Genomic DNA, 25424 nt, shown 5'->3' on the forward strand with positions numbered 1-25424 from the left:
GAAAAATAAAACAATAGGACAGGAACGGTAGGCATGTTGGTGCGCTTATGCACGCCCCCTAGAGACCTCTTAGGAAAGGGGTGAGATCAATAGTAGACAGTCTAAGGTTAAAGTTTTTGGGGTTTGGGGAAGAAACTACAGAGTCAGGAAGAGTATTCTAGACATTGACCACTCTGTTGCTGAAGTCGTATTTCCTGCAATCAAGTTTGGTGCGGTTAACCTTGAGTTTGTATCTATTGTGTGCTCTTGTGTTGTTATGGTTGAAGCTGAAGTATTCATTGACAGGTAGGACATTGCAATGTATGATTTTATATACCATGCTTAAATCAGACCGAAGACGGCGTAATTCAAGGTTTTCTAGTTCTAGAATTTCAAGTCTGGTGGCATAAGGTATTCTACAACGAGTAGAGGAGTGGACTTGGATCTATGAAATGCATTTTTAGGGAGGACACCAACTAAAACCATCACATCCATGAAATTGTATCTTTAAAAATTAATCAGAAGCTTGTATGTATCTAAGTTATACTTTGTCAGGAATCTTCTGGTGGATTTACCAATAACACTAACAAATCCTAAATGTGCGTCTCAGAGTTTCAGTGTAAATACCAAGACTCAAGATACCTCAAATTTTAAAGGAGATAATCACAAACCATATGTGATGTGTGATTGATGTGGTTTGCAAGGAATCAAATGTTAGGTTCATATTTTTACACTGAGTAATACTATAAAATAACATTTTTGTACTATGGTGATTCATTATAAATACCTCTTTTGCTAAAGAGCTGGCTTCTATGGACTTTAAAGTCCCTGTGGAAAAAATTACAAAGCTTTATTGTGTAGATTATAATATAATAATATAATATAATATAAGATTCTGTACATTTTTTGTGTAATGGATGTTAAGTCACAGAATCTATTATATGTATACTCATGTGTAAAATATGTATGTTTGGGTAGTAAATTTGTGGGGAGTATTTCCAAAGGTAAACTGGGATTCCATGATTTTATATCATAAAAATACAGATCTGAACTTTTACAGTTCAGTCAAAAAAGTAAGTGTGATATATCCATCATTACTTTGGGAACGTTTCTGCATAAGCGCATAAATATGCCTACTGTCCTATTGTTTCTTTTATTTTTCTTATATGTATTCATGTATTCATAACTATGTTTATACTTATACCTATTATCTTGTAAGCAATTGACAAATCAAAATAAATAAAAAATAAATACACACCTATGATTAAAATCATTTTAACCTTCCCGGATCTGACTACTGAGAACAATATAAATACCAAATTTAGCTATTTCACTGTTGCTAAGATTGGAAGAATGTAAGTGCTACATTTCTTCCATCTCAGGCAAATTACGATAAACCTAAATGGAAAGATTAAAATGGCCGCACAATCAAGAGGTCTTTTAAACTGAGGAATAATAAAGAAACATTCCCATTGCTTGGATTTCAACAAGGCAGCCGCAAGCCAACAACATGAAAGCCAATTTGAGTTCTAAGCACCAGACTAGAAGACTGCGGAGTTCTACTCCAGCCTTAGGCACCAACTTTTTAGGTCAGTCACTCTCTCAACAACCCAATTCATCCCGTAGGGTTGTTGTTGTGATGGGGAAAATAGGACGAAGAAAGAGTATCAGGCTTGAGTTATTTAGAAAGGCGGGATAAAAATGAATAAACATGAACCAAGATGTACCTCAGCAGAAGTGGGAGTGGGGAATGGAGGGGAGGTAAACCAACCACGTAAAATTATTAAGCAAACCATGATGTTAATAGCGCTATGAAGGCTACCATTAATGGCTTAATAAAATAACCAAACACCTTCACGGGATTAAAAACGAATGCGAGTATGAGAAAAGCCCATGGTCCAAAGAATTCCCCCTCCCCCCCCCCGCCTTCGTTTAAAAGGCAGCTCTGATCCACTCCCGAAGCTCTGGGTGTGGCAAAGCCTCGGCCGCTCACCTCGGGGCGGGGTCTACGCAACTTTCTGATAAGCTTCTGCTTAGGAGGCGCGCAGGTCGTGTTTTCGAGGGGAAGGGTGGGAGTTTTGTGGGGTTCCTACTTTAAAACGGTTGTTATTGGGAAAGGCTTTTCTCTGACGTGCGGTAAGATGGTAAGTTCAAGGAGGCCGTCGTATTCCATTAAAACAAGGATTGAGTTTTCCGTGATACAACTCTTGTTGACCTTTTTAAAAATGGTTTAAAGGTCCGGGGTGGAAATAGAGCAAAGGATCGAAGTTTGGCATACGGTCTGCCTAAAGCGAAAGGAAGGGTTTTGTAAAACCAAACTTAAAAAGCCACTTGCCCATGGAGATTTTGATGCAGGTTGCTCAAATGGACAGGACTGAACACCTAGGTCAAGCCCGGGCGTTGTGAAGAAGGGGGCAAAAAAAAAAAAAAAAGGCGGGAAGTGGCTACTCTCGCCGTCCTTCGAAGTGGAAGCGTGCAAAGGATGTGTGGAGATGGTAGGCTACGTCGAGCGGCACAGGAAGGCCAAACGAAAACCAGGCAAAGATGCTTCTGAGGCGGAGGCACGATCACCATTTTGTAGCCGCGTGGGAGTCAACGATCGATTTATGTTCGCCACGAGTCACTTTGTGCGGCCGATCGCGCTAAAACCACAGTTGTAAAAAGCCTCTTGACGCCCCCTGCCTAGGTGTATTTTATGGAGGGAGAGCGCATTCTTAATTATCGTTAATAGATTTTATGGCTGTGAAATTCTTACTGGGTTAACTGAAACCCTATCTATAAATAAGTAGTTTAAGAGACATGACTAGACCCTTTTGGTTTAAGTGCGATTTTCTCCAAGATAAGCGTAAATCGGATGGTAGCCAATATTAAGGTATCAGACTTCAATTCTGCCTACACTCGTCTTCAGAATAGGTTGATCTCGGACGTTGAATCCGCCAATAGTGTCGCAAGTTTGGAATGGAAAAATAACGGCTGCCTTTTGTTTTTACTGTGTTAACTGCAGACTGGCAAAGGTTCAACCCCAAAAAGAATTAACAATTTAAGAGTTCAGCTTCTCCATTGAGTTTTTTTTTCTTGAGCTTGGTACATCTTAAACATGTATCAAGACAATTATATTTAATAAGTTAAGATTTTTTAAAAGTTTTGTGTTTACTTTAACGTGATCTGAATTTATATCAGAAGCCAATTCAAATAAATTGGATTAACTTATTTTGAACTGCAATTCATATAAGCTTCATTCAACATAGCCCAAGTATTATAGTTTAACACTGCATTCTTTAAGAGGGTGCTTCTGATCAGCTGATTGGTAGGTTATCCATAAAAGTTTGCTGGGTTCCTATTTGCAAATACTTTAAAATCATTCATATAAAGGATTGCTATAGTAAACTTTAAACCAGTGATCTTGGTTAAGATGACCAAATTCCTGCTATCCATTCAAGGTATCCTTGGAAGTTGCTGAATTGTTGCAACCGAAAATACTTCAATAATTTTAGAGAAATGTAAAACAAGGATCCTCTACTTTGGACCAGTAGAATATATGCTTGGTTACCTTATATTCTATCATTATTTGTGTCACATTTTATATACATGAGGAAGGAATATTTTCTAGATATAAGTGTAATAGTGTTTAAGAAGGAGGATTTTTAAAAAAAACAAAATTTGTTTTGTAGTCTACTTCAAATCAGGACTCTCAAAACACAAATATTCCACAGGAAGAAAGCTCTCAGTTACCTGCTACCAGCCAAGGATATGTTCTGCCTGAAGGGAAAATCATGCCAAATACCATTTTTGTGGGTGGAATAGATATAAGGGTAAGTATTTATTTCAAAATAGGATTTCAGTTATTAGACTGTGTCTTGTGTTTTCACCAAAACTTTTGAGAAGTTGAATTCTGCACAGTTAAGATTGCAATCCCAAGTGAAAATAAAGTCGTTGGTGATATCTTCTAAGAATTGTAAAAAAGTATTATTGGATCCAAAATTTTCAGTAGAAGTTTCATATGTTCTCTTTTAAAATGATCTTATACTTAACCGCACCAAACTTGATTGCAGGAAATATGAGTTCAGTAACAGAGTGGTAAATGTCTGGAATACTCTACCTGACTGGTTTCTTCCCCAAACCACAAAAACTTTAACCTTAGACTGTCTACTACTGACCTCACCCCTTTCCTAAGAGGTCTCTAGGGGCGTGCATAAGCGCACCAACGTGCCTACCGTCCCTGTCCTATTGTTTCTTTTTTCTTTTTATTTCTTTTATTTTTCTTATATGTATTCATTTCATGTATCCATAATTATGTTTATACTTATACCTGTTATCTTATAATTGCTTGGCAAAAATAAAAAATAAAATAAATGTGTATGACAATACTGTTGTTTAATAAATAATTTGATAGTTATTTGGATTTTTAAAAAAAGTTAACAGTATTTTATTACAGGTCCTTTCTGTACTATTACCGTGTTTCTCATATAATAAGGCCGGGTCTTATTTTTTTTTTGAGCCCCAAAAAATGGCTAGGCTGTCTTTTCTCGGGGTGACTTAAGTCCCCCCTTGCATCTTTGTGGGCGGCAGCGACGGCTTGGATGTTGACCTTGGCGTTGGTGGGGCACTTCGTATCAGGGTCAACGCAGGCAGCACCATATCCGGGTGTGTAACAAAAGTACTTCCTAACCGCAAGCCCCCCCACCATTCCCCCCCATTTCGCATGTTTTAATATAGGCCTTAATTTGTGGGGAGCGGCTTAATTTCATTTCATGCCTATAAAACATGCTGGGACTTCCTATTGGGGGAGGTCGTATTGTTGGAGAAACAGGGTACCTTCATATAATGTTTAGTATGCCATTATATAATTTATTCCTAGATGGATGAGACAGAAATTCGGACCTTTTTTACACGATATGGCACAGTTAAAGAAGTGAAAATAATTACTGACAGAACTGGTGTCTCTAAAGGGTAAGTTGGTTGGTTTGGGTGGCATTTATAATAAATAAATGTGAAGTAGCTACTGTACTTAGATCAAACACTACTAGTATTCAAAAATCAACTGGAAATGAAGAGTATTAATGAAAAGATTTAAAAGTTTGTAAACTGAACTGCAAGTTTCAGGCATAAACTTAAATTCTTCAATGTTGCTCTTAGTTTTAATTAATCATTCATTTGTTATTTTTAATTGTAATGTTACTTTATTGTGCATTATTTTAATCTTTGTAGAATCAAACGATAGGATATCAATTTTTTAAAAAATAAAATAATAGATAATATCACCAGAAACAGAGCCACAGGTCAAGTTAGAAGTTTTACTTTCCATCTCGTATTAAGAATAGCCATTGGTCTAGTTTGGAGAAGTGGATAAGATTTTTCTTGAAGATGGAGGAATATAAACATTCTCATTAATTTGATACCTTTAATCTCTAATATTTGACTTTTTTAACTTTTCTGGATACAACCTTTTAATGCAGAACATTGAATTACATAGTGGGATATTCAATTGGAATGTTGATATGCTTTTGATTTATCTTTGTAGATACGGATTTGTATCATTTTTGGACAACGTAGATGTACAGAAAATAGTTGAAGTAAGTTGTTAATTTGGGTTCTTTGTGGAATAATTTAGTTTAGTTTAATTTACTTTATTGTCATTGCACCTCGTACAATGAAATCAAACACCATCTTCAGTGCACATCATGATCATGAAAATAAACACAAACACACATCCTTCACACTCCACACATTGAACCGAAACCTCCAACACTGCACTATACAGTAGAATTCAAAAAAGCTGATGAGGAAAATATTGTAATTTGTGCATTTTGCTGATGGAAGTTAAATTAATAAAATAAAATAAAATAAAATGCTACCTTCCCAATAACTTCTGAAGTGTGACATTCAGTTAATAGTATTTGGACCTAAGAAATGATTGGACTCACTATTTTGATCAGCTTTTCAAGGTGAACAAATGAAATGATCAAGAAACCTGGATAAGTTTTTTCGCCTTCTTTATGCAATCCAAGTTGCAAAATTTGAATTACTTTCATCCAAAAAAATGCAAGTAAAGATTAATTGGGTTTGAGATGTCTGCCAGACTATCTTCGAGGCTAGCTTATTTAAAATTCTTTAAAATACAGTCTTGTGTTTCAATCCCCTACTCAAAAGGCTTTATTACTTTCATTCCTCGTATTCAGATTACGGGATATTGAAGAGAAATTTCATCTGTAATCCAAGTTTTCTCTCTGTTTATAGTTAATTGAAACATGAATAGAATTTGATTCTGTAGTTCCATGGGGCATTTAGCAGTCCTTTCATCTGAAGACTGGGCAACATAATAGATTTTACATTTCTGCAGAAGCTGAGTCGTAGATATTTTCTTTTCTGTTCAATTAGTTCTATTCAATTAGTCCATGATGCTCTTAATATATGTAATACAGCCTAATGAAAACCAGATGCGCTGCATACATTGCTGTATATAAAATATGTAGAGATAATCATAAAAGGCAGGATGGTTCCTAATGGGAAGTTTAAAATAATTATTTAAATTCCTAAACATAGACTGAAAAAGGTTTGAGCAGAGAGACAGCTGGGCAGGTACAATCATACATGTCGATACTTGTGCATGTGTCAGGCATACTATCAGTACAAGGATGGACTTGCGATCTATCACAATGACCCCATTCTAATCAGATGCCTCTTATGGTAAAACATGATGTGGAATTGTCACTAACTTGGATTTTTATTATTGTATGTTGAATTTAGAGATCGTCCATTTCCCACTTAGAACAATTATAGACAGTGAACAAATACATATATAAACGTAAAAGCTATATATAAATGTATTAAAAACAGTTAAACACAAGAATAAAGTAAATTAAAATTTTCAGAATTAAAAAATGCAGAGGCTCCAGTGAATTGGAGAGTCAGGTCTCCAAGTATTTCTGAAAGATCAGGAGAGTAGGCTGCTTCAGGTAGTTTTTATGATCTACTGCTAGCTCTTCTGGTCACTGATATGTTATGAAATGATTGCCTTTTTATTTAAGGGATTTCCAGTATGATTGATTGATTATGTGTCATCCAGTCATTTTTGACTCATTTGTTAATGGAATAATAAGCTAGATAGAAAATATTTCTTTCCTCTTCTTTATATTGATTTGTTCAGTACCATTAATTTTTATTTGCTGGTAACAGGTGAAGTATTGCAGCTCTTCTTGCCTTCTCATTCTTGGTCTTAGTTGTCTCAGAAGTCTAATACGGCCAGACATAATTCATATTATTAACCTGAGAATTCTCTGGTGGTCTTCACATTTGCCAGTATGGAATTCCAGTCATCTATGATTGTTACAGACTAAGTAGTTATATTAATTGAAATTATTGATAATATTTAGTCTGTTGAGAGAAATGGATGATTCAAAAATTTTAAATTGTTCTTTTATAGTCACAAATAAACTTTCATGGGAAGAAGCTCAAATTGGGACCTGCAATAAGAAAACACCCAAACTTATGTGAGTATTATTGAATTTGACAGGCTGTATAAAGAAAAGCCTCTTGATATAGCAAATAATTTTGTTTCTAGATAAATAGAAGGATGGCAAAAACATTTGCAACATTGATATTTATTACTATTCTACCATCAGTTACCGTATTTATCGGCGTATAACACGCACAGGCGTATAACACGCATCTTCATTTTAAGAGGGAAATTTCAGGAAAGCGCCCGTTTCACCCCCACTCCCACCCCTCGCGCGCTTCAATCCACAGTGTCCCATTCTGCCTGCCTGCCTGCCTGCCTTAGTTTCTGGTTGTTTGGGAGCAGCTTCGGCTGAGAATAATAACTATTCGCCTCTTTTACTCAGCCGAAGCTGTTCCGATTCAACCATTAACGAAGGCAGGCAGGCAGGCAGAACGGAGCACTGCGGGCGGGCGGGCGGGCGGGGTGGGGGGGTGGGGAGAAACGGGCGCTCAGGGAAGCTGCGGCGACAGGAAAAGCCCCCCCGCTTCTTTGAAGCAGTTTCTTCCTGTGCTGGTGGAGGAGCGAGAGAGCGACTGAGAGAGCTGACCCAGAGAGAAGGACAGGCTTCGTTGCTTCCTCCCTCCCCTTCTTTCATTTGTGTCCTTGATCCCCGATCCCAGCAGCATTCACCGAAGGCTTCTTAACATTATATCGGCGTATAACACGCATACATCATTTGCCCCTATTTTCAGGGGGAAAAAGTGCGTGTTATACGCCGATAAATAGGTACTCACTTTTTTTTGCAGGATGGATATATGAAAACCACTGTCATTGTACTCTAAGTCTTGTTAGTGGTGTAATTCAGCTCTATACTGATAACTACTTATTTAGGTGGAAGAATGAAATATATTTGAATATTGGGATGTTTTTTTAGATAGAATAAATTTTGAGGATATAACTATTTTTTCTTATTCCAAAGGTGCCTATCATGTGCCACCCAGGCCAATGCTTATTAATTCCCCTACACCTCAGTTCCATAGTGTTTGGAGTAACCAGGAAACATATATGCAGTCTCCAGCTGTGATGAGTCCTGTAACACAATATGTTCAGGTAAGGTTTTTAGAAAGAAATTTAATTCATTTAATTACATTTCAGAAAAAGTAAAATTGTACAACTGGATTAAAAATATTCCAGTGAATTATATTGCTTAATGGGCATACTTTCAAGATGCAAGCTCCTTATTAATATCTAAAAACATTTCATAAGAATATAGTATGCCCATTTTCTGTTCCTACTCTGAAATATTTTTGGGATATTGGCAAAGTCCTTCCCCCTCTTTCCATTTGTTCCTCGAATCTGTCATAGTTAAAGTTACATAAGTTAAAGTTTAGTTGAATACAATGGAATTAATGTTTATTCATCTGTCATTTCCCATGTTATCTTCTAAAGGGGTAGTACTATTAATTGAGCATTCTGGAATGTGGGGATGTTGGATTCATAATTACTGCTTGGATGGATGGAAGCTGTGGCCAAGAGAGCTTTTGCTCAGTTGTGACTGGTGTGGCAATTGTGGCCCTTTCTGGAATGGAAAGCTCTGGCTATAGTGATTCATACCTTTACCACCATGCAGTTAGACTTTTGCAATTTACTCAGCATGGGGCTATTTCTGAAGGTCGCTTGAAGACTACAGGAGAGGCAAAGTGCAGTGATCCATTTTCTAACTTGCTATTTCTTAAAATATTAAACCTATTTTTCAGACTTTTGGTTGATTAGCCATAGATTTACTGGTACAATTAAAAATGCTATTTTTGACTTTTTTATTTTATTCTACAGTATTTTATAACAAAATTACAAAAAAGAAAATACATAATACAAAAGATAACCAGTGAAACAAAGATGGATTGAAAAACCTATAATAAATAAAAACAAATAAAAGAACCTGAATAATTCTTTTTTAAAAAAACAAGCATGTAATAAGGTAGACACCACTGGTTTTATAAAGAATTACTTTATAATGATGTTTTATTATAATAGTTTTGACTTAAAACAGTTGTAAATGGCTTGACATCAAAGCTTCAAGTTATTTACTTCTACTGGAATTGATTTATCCATAAAGATCCTCCTGGGGGTGAGGGTGACTAAGGCCAGTAAGTACTCTTTTTTTTGTCACACCATCTACATTCTGGAACAATATGGAAACTTATTGGCTCCATCAATGAAGGCCTCTGTAAACCAGTAAACTGAACTTTTCCATTGGGTTTTTGGAATATTATTCACCATCACTATTTCTATTTTGTACTGTTAATTGCTAATTTTTGTATTCGCAATATTATATGGTATTAGGATTTAAGAAATAATAACATTAATCATACAAAGATTGCAAGGGGCTGTGGACATCATCTAATCTATATAATTTAAGGCCATTCTTTCCTGTCCTGTCTTCTGAACAATTCTGAATAAAAATGCTTGTCTTACCTTCCCATGGTTGTTGCATTTGTAAGCTAAATATAGCATCGGCAACATTTCTCATAACTTTTTCTTTCTAGTCCCTTATAGCTTTTCTATGAAACACTGCATTTTGGCAATATCCTTAAAATTAATGATCAAAACTGGATGCAACAATCTTGGTGCAATCTGACCAAAGCAGAATAGGGAGATACAATGATTTATTTCCCTTTTGACTTAATGACTTTGGTAGATGCATCATAGTATATATTTCCTTTTGGGGGCGAGCTGCATTATACTGTTGGCTCATATTAAGCTTGTAATTCACAAATGCCCTTACTTTAAAAATAAATAAATAAATAAATAAATACTTTGTGTATGTATGTTCTGTTGTGTGATTATTCCTCATCCCTTCCTAAATTTCATCTTTTATTTTCCTTTAAGACTTTGCATTTTGTTGCAATACATCTTGATGATTTTGTCATTGTTCCAGTTTGTAAATATCTTTTAATATTGATACTGTCTTTTAAGATGTTCATTATTTATATTTGTGTTATATAAACAGTTGATATATTTTAAGTCCATCTTCCAAGATGTTTATATTGAATGACACAGGAGAGCTATGGTATGTCTTCCAGAGCCATTCACTTATTTTGGGGGGGAATAGTTTTTCAGCCAGTTCTGTATCAAATTGTTATTGCAGTTATAGTTTATATTTTTCCATCTTTTCTAGTAGAATCTCCTAGGTTTTGAGTGCTTTGCTAAAGTTAAGGTACATTGTACTTCCACATCCATGTTTATCTTCCACATCCATAATCAGCTGAATTGATATCCTATTAAATAAGATCAGATTGATTTGGCATGATATATTCTTGATAAATCCATGTCAAGTTCTCCAAAGTAATGAATTATTTTTTAAAAGATTACAGACTGAGTTTATAATGGGTCCTTAAGTTTTCCTTGCTACCTGAAACTGATCAGTTAGTGCTTATATTGGGCCTCTTTTTTTGAACATTTGCTTTTGTCCAGTGTTTTTGTGCTATAACCATCCTAAAAAAATTCTCTTAATATTCTGGAAAGGGTCTCAAAGAAGAAGCTTCTTCAGAACTCTCAGGTGTAATTGAACTTACATTCACTCTAATAAATTTACATTCATTCATAATTAAAGGGTTTAAAGTTTTTCCTTGTCCAGTCATGACCTACTCAAGCTAGCAGTGCTCATCTCCTGTGTTGTCTGATAGATATTTTCATGTGGCTAGCATGAAAATATGGAACATAGTAATTTTCCTGCCAAAATGGTTATCTGTTTATCTACTCACATTTGCATGATTGCAAACTGCTAGGTTGGCAGGAGCTGATGTGAGTAATGGGAAGCCACCAATTGCACAGCACATTTTGACCCAGTCTGTCAGCATCTATTTAATTGAAGTTTAATCCCCTCCTTTTGCTTATGCCCAATCAAACCCATTTCTACTTTGGGGAGCAGGAAAGAAACATCAGGTGTTGCACTTTCCCCTCTTGCTGTCACCTGTTGCTATAAAATAATTTTGCTTGCAGTAGCAGCTTCTACCTTTTCTTTTACAATAATACAGAACAAAGGCCATTTTGTGTTTTTAGAATCTCTTGCAAATCATAATTCTTTTTGTCTTTTTATCTTTCTGCAGATGCAAGCTATATTGGTTTCCTAAAATACCCTCAATTTTTTATTAGAAAATTTTGTCAACAACACATTTTTTCAGAATTGTAGCTACAGTTTCTATAGGTCTTGCTTATTTTAAATCTACTGCCAATTTATTTAGACAAAACTTTGTTGTACTGTACAGTTTTCAGACATGAGTGAAGGCTTATGTCCAGTTTTTGTGAACATGGGAAGAAAAGATAGCAAGCTATATGGTGTATTACTATTTGTTAAATTTATTTGCTGCCAATCACTGGCTTCTTGGAATTTAAACTAATTATTACATTTGAAAATAGCAACCAAGAATTGCTAACTAAAGAACAAAATGATCAAAAACATAAAAGAAAAAGAGATTCAGATTACATCAACTGGTTGATGCACAAAGCATAATTTGTTTAGAATTATGAACCACGTTGTACCGATAAGATGGTAGAATGTAGCTTGCCATGACTTCTGTCTTATAAGTACAGAAACATTTTCAAAAGAGATTTCCAGACTTATTCATGTAGAAAACTATCCAAAACTAATTTTGTTTTTGAACTTACAGGCCTATCCTTATGGTTCTCCAGCTTTATTAATTCAGCAACAAGTCCCTGTAGGATACCAGCCAACTTATAATTACCAGGTAGGTTTGAGTATATTTCAATTTTAGTAGCCATGAATTAAAACTTAAGTTTTATCTTAAGTAAAGATAGCAATAGCACGACTTATATACTGCTTTATAGTGCTTTACAGCCCTCTCTAAGCGGTTTACAAAGTCAATATCTTGCCCCCAACAATTTGGGTCTTCATTTTATCCACCTCGGAAGGATGGAAGGCTGAGTCAACCTTGAGCCTGGTGAGATTCGATCGGCCAAATTGCAGGCAGCTGGCTGCAGCAGAAGTAGCTTGCAGTACTGCACTCTAATCACTGCACCACGGAGGCTCTGTTAAGATGTTTTAATACGGCTTTCAGATCATGCCTCTTGATATTTTGAAATGTAGGAATAACTAAGCAAGAAGATCATTTATATGCTGGATAGTAGTAGGTCTTGATAAATATCAATTGTGTTTACTCTCAGCTGTGAGATTTTTTGTAGTAATCCAGATTTCAAGGAGAAAAAATAATAAGGGTACTTAAACATTGCACCTGTCACCAATTGTGGAGACTTTTAAACTACCTAAAAGTACTTACGTGATATTAAAGAAACTTAGACATTGGTACTTTAGGATTGTCTATTCCTGATTGCATATAAGACCAGGAAAAGTTCTTCTCTCAAAAGATGCAATAAATAAGTAAACTTTCAATTGCTGTTCCCTTTGTCTGGATCATTTGACCTGAGATCTGAGAATTTCATCTGATATGTGTCCAGCTCCAATGCTGCTGGGTTTTAGGAAAGCTATAAATATTTGGACTGGAGGGAGGGCGATATATTATTAGGCTTTTATCTCTTGCAATGGAGTCAAATTTGTTAAGGAATGATCCAGTAAATGATTATATTGGATTATATTGTAGGTTCTTTTTTTCTTATGTATTTAACCTTATTTACAAAGAAAAATATACAAGTTGGTCAGAATTGGGATAATTCAGAGTAGGAAATAAGCCTGACAGCCAAACATATTTTAGCATCCAAGTATGCAAAACTTGATCATCCATGTTACTATTCCTGTGTTTTGAGTAGTGTAAACTTGGTTGTTTAGTTTAGGTTACTAGCTTTAAATTTGGAATATTTATATTTCTAAAAATTAGTACTCAAAGATGCCACAGATGAGTTTTTTTTTCTTCAAAAAACTGGATTTTCTTGATTTTTTATAATTTTTCACTTTTCATCCAAGAAGCTTCTTCAGTTCTTCAGTAAAACATTTTCAAACAAACAAACAAAAAAGAAAAGAAAATCCTAGTTACCTTTTGGAAAAAGCACTTTGGGATAACCATGACCTGGATGATTGAGAATCTCCATAGACATTGTCACTATGGAGGTATAGTGGTTAGAATGCAGTACTGCAGGCTGCTTCAGCTGATTGCTGGCTGCCAGCAACTTGGCAATTTGATTTCATCTGCTTAAAGTTGATTCGGCCTTCCATCTTTCTGAGGTCAGTAAAATGAGGAGAGGACCTAGATTGTTGGGGGCAATATGCTGACTATAAACCGTTTAGAGAGGGCTGTAAAACACTGTGAAACGGTATATAAACTTAAGTGCAATTGCTAATCAAATATATATGATTGTATTCCTATTATTTTATCAAGCAAGTTAAATGCTATGTTCTGCTAAAAGTCTGTTAATAGTTTCTTCACTTACTGTTTTTTTAAAGATTCCACCACAATGGCCTCCTGGAGAACCAAGAAATTACATCGTACCGGTAAGTCACATTTCTTGTATTTATTTAAATTCAGTGGCTATTATTTACAATGATCAAAGGAGACCTGTCATCCTTATTTATGTACTATTTGCTGAATGATTTTTTTTTATTGATACAAATTTTATTAGTTTTAAAGACAAACAAAACATCATTAAACATTACAAACATAAAACCTCTTTCCATTGTAAATTTTTACAAGGCAGATAAAAGATTATTTTATACAGCATATTTTATACAGATAAATAATTCTAATTTATCCCATTTCCTTATAAACACATAAATATCTTTTAGCAAAGATTATTTCTCTTTAGTCTCTTTACTCATTATTTCTCTTTACTTTTATTCAATTACATTTCTTTTCTATATTCGTCTATTTTATAACCGTCATATTAATATTTTCATCTGACTTGTTTACAAATATTCTCGTCTAACATTCCTCCAAGGTTTTATTAATTCTTAATCAAACATAAACACACAAAACACAAAAAACATAAAACTTCTTTTTAGAAAGTGGCTTGGCCCCAGAATACCTCTCTTTGTATGGACTTCAATTAAATTCATGCTCATCTTATATACCATTACTTATCTTATTAACCATTCTATATCTTCTATGTAACTTCTCCCCGCTTTTCACTTTTCTTAATTCTATTTTATTTATTTCGTCTTACTTTAAATCATTATCCTTGTATCTTTTGTCCATTCTTTTCCAATTGTCCATTTATCTCATTCTCCTGGAATCACTGATCAAAGTATGATGCCTTTCTATCCCTTAGGTTAGCATTTGAGATAATACCTAGTTCCCAATCTGATTCTGCTTAGTACAATCTACCTATTAAATTTTAAGAAAAGAAAAAAAAAGAGAGAATAATAAATCTATAAAATAATTAAGTACATAATTACCATTCTACTTTTTAAATACATTTTAAATAGTACATTTTAAACTGAAAAAAAAAAAAAAAAAAGAGAATAAAAAAAAGTTGTGATAACATTAAGGGAATAACAAATTAAGCTCTATCATTAAATCTTAAGCATTTTACACCTTCTCAATAATATTAAATGTTAAGATCTATCATTAAATCTTAAACATTATAATATTTTGATTTATTAAATCTTGTAATATTCCAATTGTCTACTTCAAAAACAAATGCTACAATAATACATTTGTAATAACATTAACACAATAGCCAATAAACTCTATATTTTAAACATTCCCTTTAATATTTTATTAAATCATAAAGTCTATCATTATTAAGCATTTTGATATTTTAATATTTTATTAGTTCTTATAAAATTCTAGTTTTCTACTTCTAATACAAATACTACCATACTATCTTATGTACTTTTGCAGATCCTTTTTTTAAATAAATTGTACATTACCCTTTGTCCCTAAAAAAAAAATTTATTTTTCCCATCTTGTTTTATACCTTTATGGCTTTCCCCCCCCCTTTTTCCTTCCTTTCTTATCCCACCTAGTCTTTTCACCCCCCACCCTCCTAACCTTTGCCTTTTTGGCTTGCCCTCTCTGTTGTATTTCTCTTTTCTTTTGCTTTCTAGCATTGTATTGGTTTTGCATCTCATTTTTCTCTTTCTTGGGTGTTTTTTTAGGTCTTAAGTCCTTTATTTTCCTTCCTCTCTTTCTCTTCTCTTTCTTAGTCAGATTTTTTAATTCATTAAAGATGGCTTCTTCTTTTTCTTCTTCTTCTTCTGTTTCCTCCATTTGTTGTTGTATTTGCTGATAAGTAGCAAGCACCATTTCTAAAAAGTGAAAGATATCTCTCAAAGAGTCCTTTCTTTCTTTCTTTCTTTCTTTCTTTCTTTCTTTCTTTCTTTCTTTCTTTCTTTCTTTCTTTCTTTCTTTCTTTCTTTCTTTCTTTCTTTCTTTCTTTCTTTCTTTCTTTCTTTCTTTCTTTTTCCATATTCCTTTCTTAGTTCATCAATAGATAGAGCCATTGTAAACCTTTCTTCTTCTTTTTTCCCTCTTCTTCTTCTTAGAACAACCAAGATGTTTCAAAACTTAAAAAACAGTTCCCCAAAGTCCCAAAGTCATCAAGCATCCAAACAGAGCAGAAAGTTCTTCCCTTTACACTTTCTCTTCCTGGGGTAATATCAGTTAAGAAAGAAAAAAAGAGCCCAGTCTGTACTTTAAAGCCTTATTGCAATTAGCTTCTAGTCTCAAAATCTCCAAGGCATCTCCTCCAACAAGATCTTTATACAGGTTTTAGTCATCTCCCTTCCCACTTATAACAAAGAGCTTTAAATTTTACCTTCTTTAGAAAAGCAGATTTTTCAACGTCCCTTTGTTAAGTCCGTAGGGAAGGAAAGTAAACTTTCCCTTTCAGCACTATTCGCCGCTTTTAGAATCTCCTCTGGAAACAATGTATCATTCAAAAAAACCGTAGTTTTCAGGATATTAGATATATCTTAAAGTCCCGGTAGCCAAAAAAACTTTCACTTTAAAACTTTCCAAACTTTTTCCTTCTTCCTCCTGCACATTCTTATCCAGTTGCCGGCTTCTTTGTGGCTGGCATTACTGACCGCTGCTCCACCGCCTTGAGAGAAGGGGGTTTTGCCAGGTGGGGAGGGGGTCTGCGACACCCCCAAACCCCTATCCGTATCCCCCCTGTCTTCAGCTGCCTCTACGTGGCAGCCTTATCCTCCAGACCCATCGGGATCGGAGGCACCAAGACAGCTAGCGCGACAGGGATCGCGCTGGATCGCGAATCCCTGCCGCCGCCGAACCCTGGCAAACCGGAAGTCAGAATGATTATTTTTATATTGGCGTATCAGTTAATTTTACATGAACATAATTTCTTATTCATTAAATAGTGCCTTCAAGGTGTTTTTGAAATTTAGCAGAAACAGTCAGAGAAGGGCTCCCAAAATTACCTAAATATCTGTACAAATATCTGTACTTGGAAGGAACACTTTCTTTACGTAGTCTACACCAAACTCTGTAGCACTTTAAAAATTGATGCTACTCTTTTAAGTTTGTTAGAAAATTCTGTTTTATTATAGAAATAGTAGCAGAGGATTGTTATATAGTCATACAGATTGCAGCAGAGGTTGGTTACATAGCCATAAGATAGAAGTACAATATACAATCACCATGGGCCTTGCTGCTTGACGGTTTCAACTGTCATAGGAAACTTCTCAGAACATTAAGAAATCATAGATTATAACCATGCGTGCAAACTAAACACTGCCATCTACTGTCTGAATAATTCTGTAATTATTGCAATACAAAATACATTGTAATGTGTTCCAACACCCCCACTCAACAACTACTCCTTATAATAGTTCTATTTCAGCTCTTAGTTCTGTTTCTTATTTCTTATAATTCTTCTTGCCCTTTTCCTTCCTCTTTTGTTTGTCCTGGTTGTTCACAAAGCTGCTGCTACTGCTTAGGCCTTGGCTCTCCAAAGAACTGGTAACAGAGCTGCTGGGACGTTGGTCACTGCAGTCACTTTCACATGCTCCTTCCCATCTCTGGGTTTTAATGCTTTGCGAGCAACATAGGATAGATGTTTGGGATGCCTTTATTTCTTCGGGTGTATCTCCTGATTGAAACTTCTTGTGGCCCAGTGCCAGCCTTTTTTTTTTTATTCTACTTGGATAGTCTTTCTCAGTTAACGTCTTTATTATGTCAGGACTTCTGTATCCAAGGTGTCTGTGCCATGTGTGAATGCAATTAGAATAAAATAGAATAGAATAGAATAGAAATGAAAAATAGGAATAAAAAGTTACATGAAGCAAGAAACGTGAATGCTTTGTATTCCAAAAAAAGGGGTGGTCATTTAAAAGCAGATTGCAGAATCTGGAAAGCTAGAATGCAAAAATTACAAATGCCCAAAAGGGTGAAGGAAGAAATGGATTTTTCTTCAGATAATGTACATGTTTTTCAATCCAAAAGTTGCACTTCATCTTTGCAAGCATGGTGTGTTGATTCAGGAGCTATGAATCACCTGACAAATGACAGATACCGTGTTTCTCACATAATAAGGCCGGGCCTTATTTTTTTTTGAGCCCCGAAAAACGGCTTAGGCGTCTTTCGGGGTAACTTAATTTCCCCCTTTCATCCTCATCTAGAGCGCCCGCTGGCAGCCTCGCCACCAGCCGCTCCTAAGGGGCGATCATGGCGAAGCGCAGAGAGCTCCCTACTCCCACCAAACACCTTTGCTGCAGACCCAAGACCTTTGGCACCTGCCTCTGTTGCTTTCCCTTCTGCCCATTCTGCTGCCGTTTGGAGTGCCGTTGGAGCTGCTGCCGCCGTTGGAGCTGCCTCTGCCGTTTGGAGCTGCCTCTGCCGTTTGGAGCCGCCGCCGCCGTTTGAAGCTGCCGCTTCGCGTTTGGAGCACTACCGCTGTTTGAAGCACCACCGCCACTCCAAACACGGAAGCGGCAGCTCCAAACGTGACGGCGCACTCCAAACGGCAGAGGCAGCTCCAAACGGCAGAGGCAGATCCAAACACGGAAGCGGAGCCACCGCCGCCGTTTGAGCTGCCGCCGCTGTTTGAGTGCTGCCGTCACGTTTGGAGCTGCCGCTCCGCATTTGGAGCACTACCGCTGTTTGAAGCACCACCGCCACTCCAAACACGGCGGCAGCTCCAAACGCGGAAGGCAGCTCCAAACGTGACGGCGGCACTCCAAACGACGGCGGCAGCTCCAAACGGCGGCAGTGGCTCCGCTTCCGTGTTTGAGCTGCCTCTGCCGTTTGGAGCCGCCGCCGCCGTTTGGAGTGCCGCCGTCGTTTGGAGCTGCCGCTTCGTGTTTGAGCTGCCGCCGTGTTTGGAGTGGCGGTGGTGCTCCAAACAGCGGTAGTGCTCCAAACGCGGAAGCGGCAGCTTCAAACGGCGGCGGTGGCTCCAAACGGCAGAGGCAGCTCCAAACGGCGGCGGCGGCTCCAAATGGCAGAGGCAGCTCCAAATGGCGGCGGCGGCTCCAAACAGCAGAGGCAGCTCCAAACGGCGGCAGCAGCTCCAAGGGCACTCCAAATGGCGGTGGTAGCTCCAACGGCACTCCAAATGGCAAGTCCCCCACCCTTCCCTATTTTGCATGTTTTAAACTAGGCCTAAATTTGGGGGAGGGGCTTAATTTGATTTTATGCCTAGAAAACATGCTGGGTCTTCCTATTGGTGGAGGCCGTATTGTTGGAGAAACAAGGTATTTCTTTACTCACCTTAAAACAGAAACAATCACCACAGGTAATGGGCAAATAATGAAACCAGAAGGAATAGGAGATGGTTTTCTTTACTATCCTATTTCTCAGATTGTGTGATGACCTGGGGCGTGGCACAAAGGCAACACAGTCAAATAAGCAAAAAGTGTCCCTTTAATACCTCCAACTTTGCCCCCAATGTCCTTCGGCTGGAGAAAAAACTCTCCCAAGAACAGTCTTTAAGTGGAGGAAAATCAGTCTAAAAACAAAGTACATACAACTGTAAATAAAAATCCACACAAACCACGCTGAAGTAATTAACTTGACAGGGTAGGAGAAGGAATTGCAGACTTGAAAGCCCAGCAAAACACACAGTTGGGAAGATGCCAGGAACCCAGATAAGCCTCAACGATACCAGATAATTCACAATTTGCTCCCAACAACTTTGCTGTGCACAGCTTCCCTTTTCAAACACTGTGTTCCCAGCTGCAGCTAATGAAGGGAATCAGGGCCCTTTCCTTCCCCATAATCTATGCAACTCATGTTGCTCCCTTCTCCGTTCCTCACTACGTGCCCTAGAATGAAGCGGGTGTGGGCCTGAGTCTTCCTCTGAATTCCCTCTCCCTTGTTCTATCTCTCCCCTGCTGTGCCCAGCTAGCCTTTGTCCTTCCTCAGTTTCTTCCACAGCCAACGGAGCCACACTCCCACTCCCTGTCAGCTGTTCAGCCTCCCCCTCTGAATCAGATTCAGACGGGCATGACAGAGTGTCACCAGAAAGATATTTGTAAAAAATGTACTATATGTCACTCTTCTTGAAACTAATTTTTTATCAGTGTAGAAGCTCACAAAACAAGGCAATGTAGTGACCAGATCTCCACCCTAAAAAATCACTTTTCCCCAATGTATTACAGTGAAGAAGGCAAAACCAAAATGTACTGGTAAATTACAAGAACACACACACACACTTCCTTCTAACCTTGCTGGAGCAGGTGATTGGACTAGAATAGATATCTTTCTCCTCTCTCCCTCCCTCCTTTATTTCTTTTTCTTTCTGTCCCTTTTTCTTTCTTTCCCTTTTCTCTTTCTTTTCTTCCTTCTCTCTTTCTTTCTCTCTTTTCTTTCTCTCTCCCTCTCAGGCTCACCGCATTGACTTGCTGCACTGCTTCGCTCGGACTTACTTGGGCAGGTCCCTCCGGTGCAGCGGGCTTAGTGGGGTGGACCTGCGGGGCTGGCACCTAAAATGAGGCAGTGGCAGCACGTTTGAAAAGTCGAGCAAAGCCAGAGGTCAATAATGACAAAAGCTTCTGGGTTGTGCACAAGAAGAGACACACATGTCAATGCAATTCAGCAACATAAAATAAAGAAATACAAATAAATCAACAAGAATTGGCAAAGCATCTCTGATTAGATTTTATTCACTACTAGAATCTAATCAGATGCTTTGCCGATTCTAGTCCGATGACCTGCTCCAGCAGGGTTACCGTGTTTCTCCAACAATACGACCTCCCCCAATAGGAAGACCCAGCATGTTTTCTAGGCATAAAATGAAATTAAGCCCCTCCTCCCAAAATTAGGCCTATTTTAAAACATGCAAAATGGGGGGAAGGGCGGGGGGACTTGCCGTTAGGAGTGCCCCGCGGGCAGCAATTCCTCGCCACCAGCTGCTCCTAATGGGCGATCATGGCAGAGCGCGGAGAGCTCCCTACTCCTGCCAAGCACCTTTGTGGCAGACCCAAGACCTTCAGCGTCCGCCGCTGTTGATTTCCCTTCTGCCCATGCCGCCGCCGCCGCGTTTGGAGCTGCCACTTCCACGTTTGGAGCACCACTGCTGTTTGGAGCACTGCTGCTGTTTGGAGCTGCCGCTTCCGCATTTGGAGCTGCCACTTCCACGTTTGGAACCCCACCGCTGTTTGGAGCACTGCCGCTGTTTGGAGTTGCCATGTCCGCATTTGGAGCTGCCGCTTCCGCGTTTGGAGCACTGCCGCTGTTTGGAGCACCACCGCCATTTGGAGCGCCGCCACCGCTCCAAACGCAGAAGTAGCAGCTCCAAACGTGGCGGCAGTGCTCCAAATGGCGGCGGCACTCCAAATGGCAGCGGCACTCCAGACACGGAAGCGGCAGCTCCCAACGGGAGCGACAGCTCCCAATGTGGCGGCAGAATGAGCAGAAGGGAAAGCAACAGCGGCGGGTGCCAAAGGTCTTGGGTCTGCTGCAAAGGTGTTTGGTGGGAGTAGAGAGCTCTCTGCGCTTCGCCATGATCACCCGTTAGGAGCGGCTGGTGGCAAGGCTGCCTGCGGGGCGCTCTAGATGAGGATGCAAGGGGGGGAATTAAGTCACCCCTGAAAAGACGGCCTAGCCGTTTTTTCGGGGCTCAAAAAAATATAAGACCCGGCCTTATTTTATGAGAAACACAGTAGAAGGGAGTGTGTGTGTCAAAACTCCAAAAACAGGTCTAGTAGCTCTGAGAAGGCCAGTCATAAATTAGAACAATTGCTAAACAACTGGCCGTTAAGTGAGGATCACTTGTATTTGGTTTGCCGGTCATCTGGCCACGCCCACCCAGTCACATGACCACCAAACCACACCTACCCAGTCATGTGACCAGCAAGCCACCCAGTCACATGACCGGCAAGCCACGTCCTCAAATTAGGCCACGCCCACAGAAATTTAAATCCCACCCCTGGGTGAGGGGCACCAAGGATGAATTTGTAGCACAAAGGGGGTGGTGGACTGAAAAAGTTTGGGAACCACTGGTTTAGACTGTCCATTAGTATTTTCCTTTGTTTTTCCATTATGTTCTTCACTAAAATCTTAGTTTTTTTTCCATCTTTAATTTCCAAGACTGGTAATTCTGGTTTATCAGATTCACAAATGAAATCTTTGTTTCAGCTTTGTTAACTGGCCATTTTCTTATATTTATTAATTTTGTTACAGTCTTCTTTCTGTTGCTGTTTCTTGCACTTATTTACTGTAGCTGGCTATGACTGGTTTACTTTGTTCTGTGCTAAACTTTATATTTCTCCTCTGATCTGGGTTTATACTGGGCTCATCTCTGATTTTATACTGGTTTACCTGGGCTGAAGTTGGTTTACCTGGGCCCATAATCTGCTAGAAAATTATGTTTTATTCTATATAAATGGTAGCAGAGGATGGTTAGATAGCCATACAGATCAAAATAATGTGTACAGTGTACAGTCACCTTGGGCCTCACCCTTAACAATTTCAACTGTTATAGGAAACTCTCCTTAGAACAAAAAAGAAACCATAGATTATAACCATATATGAAAACTAAACACTGCCATATACTGGCTGAATAATTCTATAATTGTTGCAATACAAAATACATTCTAACATATATTCCAACAACGTTGCTGCTAGAAATGAATTTGAGTCATTTTATCTACTGAAGCATTGGTATACATGATTATTTTAACTAGTTTGATTATAAATGAATGAAGCCACAATTTCCAAGATGGTGTTTACTATTTTTGGTAGGTCAAAATGCTACATATCTGCCAAATATAGTGGTACCTCAGTACTCATTGTTAATTGGTTCCGGGAAGCGCGATAAGAATCCAAAATGATGAGAATCAAACAAATTTTTCCCATAGGGAATAATGTTGTAAGTCACAAGATAACTGACGGCAACAAATTCTAATTTGTGTGTTGTGTATCAAATAAACAATTAGTAGTGGGGCAAAATTTTTGTGTCAAAATATGTTGAGTACTAAATTTGATGAGTTTCAAAGCAATCGAGTACCAAGGTACCACTGTATAAGCAAATAATAAATAAATGCTATAATTAAGCTTTATGTATCTAACTTGTAATATCGATTCTTTTTCCTGCAGTTTCTATTATAGACTTTTTTGATCAGTTCGTAGAATGGATAGCATCCATTTCTATTAACTCTTTTAAACTTTACACAGGCATATACTACAGTGAATTATGGTAGTGAAATGGATGTAGGAACTGACCAAGCAGAGTGTTTTATGACTGACACTGCACAGTCATGTGCAAACAGTCCTCAAAAGGTATAATGATTTATTTTATATAAATATTCTTTACATAAAGAATAATCAAACCTTGGGTGTATAATAAATGAAAAGCAAGAATAGAATACAAATAGTACAGGTAGTCTTTGTGAACCACAATTGGGATTCACTATTCTGTCACTAAGTAAAGTGGTCATAATGTACTGTGATCAGGTGATCACAGCTGTACTTTTCAGGATGTCAAGACTCATCCATTTTGCACTTTTGGTTTTTTGTTTGCTTCCTAAGCACTCCCCATTCTTTGGAATGTTAACCTGGAGCTGAAATAATTAAAAGGGAAATTAGTGTTTTTATTTTCATTCAGTGGAGAGAAAGGGATTACAAGACAGTAAACAGGCACTCAATGGGGACTGAACCTGAAAGCAATGGCAGCTGTGGAAGCACAATGTAAACAGCCTGGTGTAGTTCCCATTGCATACTCGTTTACTATCTTGTAGTCTCTTCCTCTCCAATTTCTGTGTTGTGGGAGGACAGGACAAATACCAGAGATTGCCTATAGAAATTGCTCACCACAGTTAAGAGATTAGGGGTGAAAGGATTATAAGAGAGTACGCAGACATACAATTGGGACTACCCAGTTTGCATTAGCAACTGCCAGCACCACCACATTCCTTTCTATGTATATTCTCCATTGTATGCTGCTTACTGACTGTAATGGTAATCATATGACTAAGAAACAGTGACAGTGACCGAACGAGGCAATTGGTAAGCAAGGACTATCTGTAGTGTGTATGCGTATTGCTTTTTTTCTTAGTGTCTTGTTTGTAGAGATTATAAAACTGATATTTCAAAACATTGGAACATTGATCAAATGTAGGCTAAAAAGCCTATAAATGGCCAATTGCTAAAGCATTTGTTGACAAGTTGTGTCCATATATGACTCCCCTATGTAATGTTTATGACTATCCAGGACTCAAAATTTCATGTTTAAATTCAGTGGCAAATGCCCAGCTTTCTGTAGTGCAGTTTTGTTATTCTTTTCCAAAGGATATAAATGGGAGCAAGACACCTCTTGAAGACAATTTTTAAAATGTCCATCCCTCATACCTCTGACATGAGATTAACTCTGAAATTTGGTGTTTTGTAATCAGATTTAGATTCATACATATAGGCCTTTCAAGGGGTGAAAATGGAAGCAGATGAGACTGAGATTATCTCTCTATACAACATTAGTTCAGGCATTAGAAAACATCTAACACAATATTCACAATATATTAATAAAGTTTAATTGTTTTAGAAATCTGTGGATCGCAGCATACAGACAGTAGTATCGTGTCTATGTAATCCAGATAATCGGTTGAGGAACAATATTGTAACTCAAGAGGACTATCTTAAGGTATCAATAAAACTGAAAGATGACCACTTAAGAGATCTGTTATTAGGAATTATTAGAGAAGTTCAAATTTACAGAGATAATACGTATGGGAAATATTCTGATCCAGATTTGACAGAGATAGCTACAATTAAAGTACTCACCTTCTTTATGAATTTATTGTTGCATTCTAATTTGGTATTCAAATTCTGTTTATGCTGTTTTGATGATGAAAGTTTGACAGCAGCTTCACACATCACAAAGAAGCTATAATAGAGAATGCCTAAACAAATTCTATATTTACTTTTTACACTGCAGAATAAATGAATAAATAATGAATATGTTATTGTAGTCACAGACCAGAACACAGTTTAGCCTAATTTAATCTCTCTATATATATTTTTGTTTATATTTTATTATATTTTAGGTCAGTTTTGAATATCTAATTGGTATTTGATACCTAAATAACAGTAATTATGAAAATAGCAGAAAGGTAGTCTTATACCTACAACTTAACCAAGCGTATAGAATTTATGGCAAAGATAATTCCCTTTTTAAATTTAAAAACAAGAAAAGGCCACCTTATAATTAACATAAGGAATCCTATCTTAGACAAGTTTTTACATCTATGATTTTTTTTCCTTAGTGCCTTATAAAAAGAGTAATTTTTAATATTTAATACCATTTTACTTGAATCTTTTCAATATGGAAAAAATGCTGTTCCAGAGAAACCGCTTTTATAATACTGTAAATAATGTGAATAAAATAGTTTGTAATTGATAACTACTTGTTACCGTGCTAAATTGCCTCAAAGTATGGAAATAAACTACACAAATAGCTTTTTTACTTTAAGGGTTTTCTTAAACTGGTTTGTTCTTTGATCCAAGAGTGTTATTTTTAGAAGTAAATAAGACATTTTAATTTGAATCTGGTTGCACTTTAATTTATGTTCTTTAACCTTCATTTGTAGGAGAAGAGAGCACATCATTTTAGAAGAAGTAGAGCTGTTCTTAAAACTGTTTGA

The 25424-nt window shown here is 37.3% G+C and overlaps 1 protein-coding gene across 1 annotated transcript; it reads left to right on the forward strand.

The window, feature by feature from the left end:
* The first annotated feature begins 3737 nt into the window (after positions 1–3737).
* DAZL (deleted in azoospermia like) lies at positions 3738–25424 on the forward strand. The gene is made up of 11 exons (XM_026673536.2): positions 3738–3791; positions 4838–4929; positions 5501–5552; positions 7403–7469; positions 8397–8527; positions 12088–12165; positions 13833–13874; positions 20222–20230; positions 22963–23067; positions 24326–24424; positions 25371–25424. The coding sequence occupies exons 1-11, from the start codon at positions 3753–3755 to the stop codon at positions 25422–25424; spliced, it is 768 nt and encodes a 255-aa protein (XP_026529321.1). The 5' UTR covers positions 3738–3752.

The sequence above is a fragment of the Notechis scutatus genome, chromosome Z (genome assembly GCF_049901735.1).
Source record: "Notechis scutatus isolate UNSWTSFEM ecotype Mainland chromosome Z, rNotScu1.2, whole genome shotgun sequence".
In the NCBI taxonomy this organism is placed as follows: domain Eukaryota; kingdom Metazoa; phylum Chordata; class Lepidosauria; order Squamata; family Elapidae; genus Notechis; species Notechis scutatus.

Coding starts and splice junctions, on each gene's coding strand:
- DAZL (XM_026673536.2), top strand. CDS start 3,753: ATGCCAAATACCATTTTTGTGGGTGGAATAGATATAAGG. Junction 4,930..5,500: donor AGAACTGGTGTCTCTAAAGG/GTAAGTTGGTTG, acceptor TTATCTTTGTAG/ATACGGATTTGTATCATTTT. Junction 23,068..24,325: donor GTGCAAACAGTCCTCAAAAG/GTATAATGATTT, acceptor TAATTGTTTTAG/AAATCTGTGGATCGCAGCAT.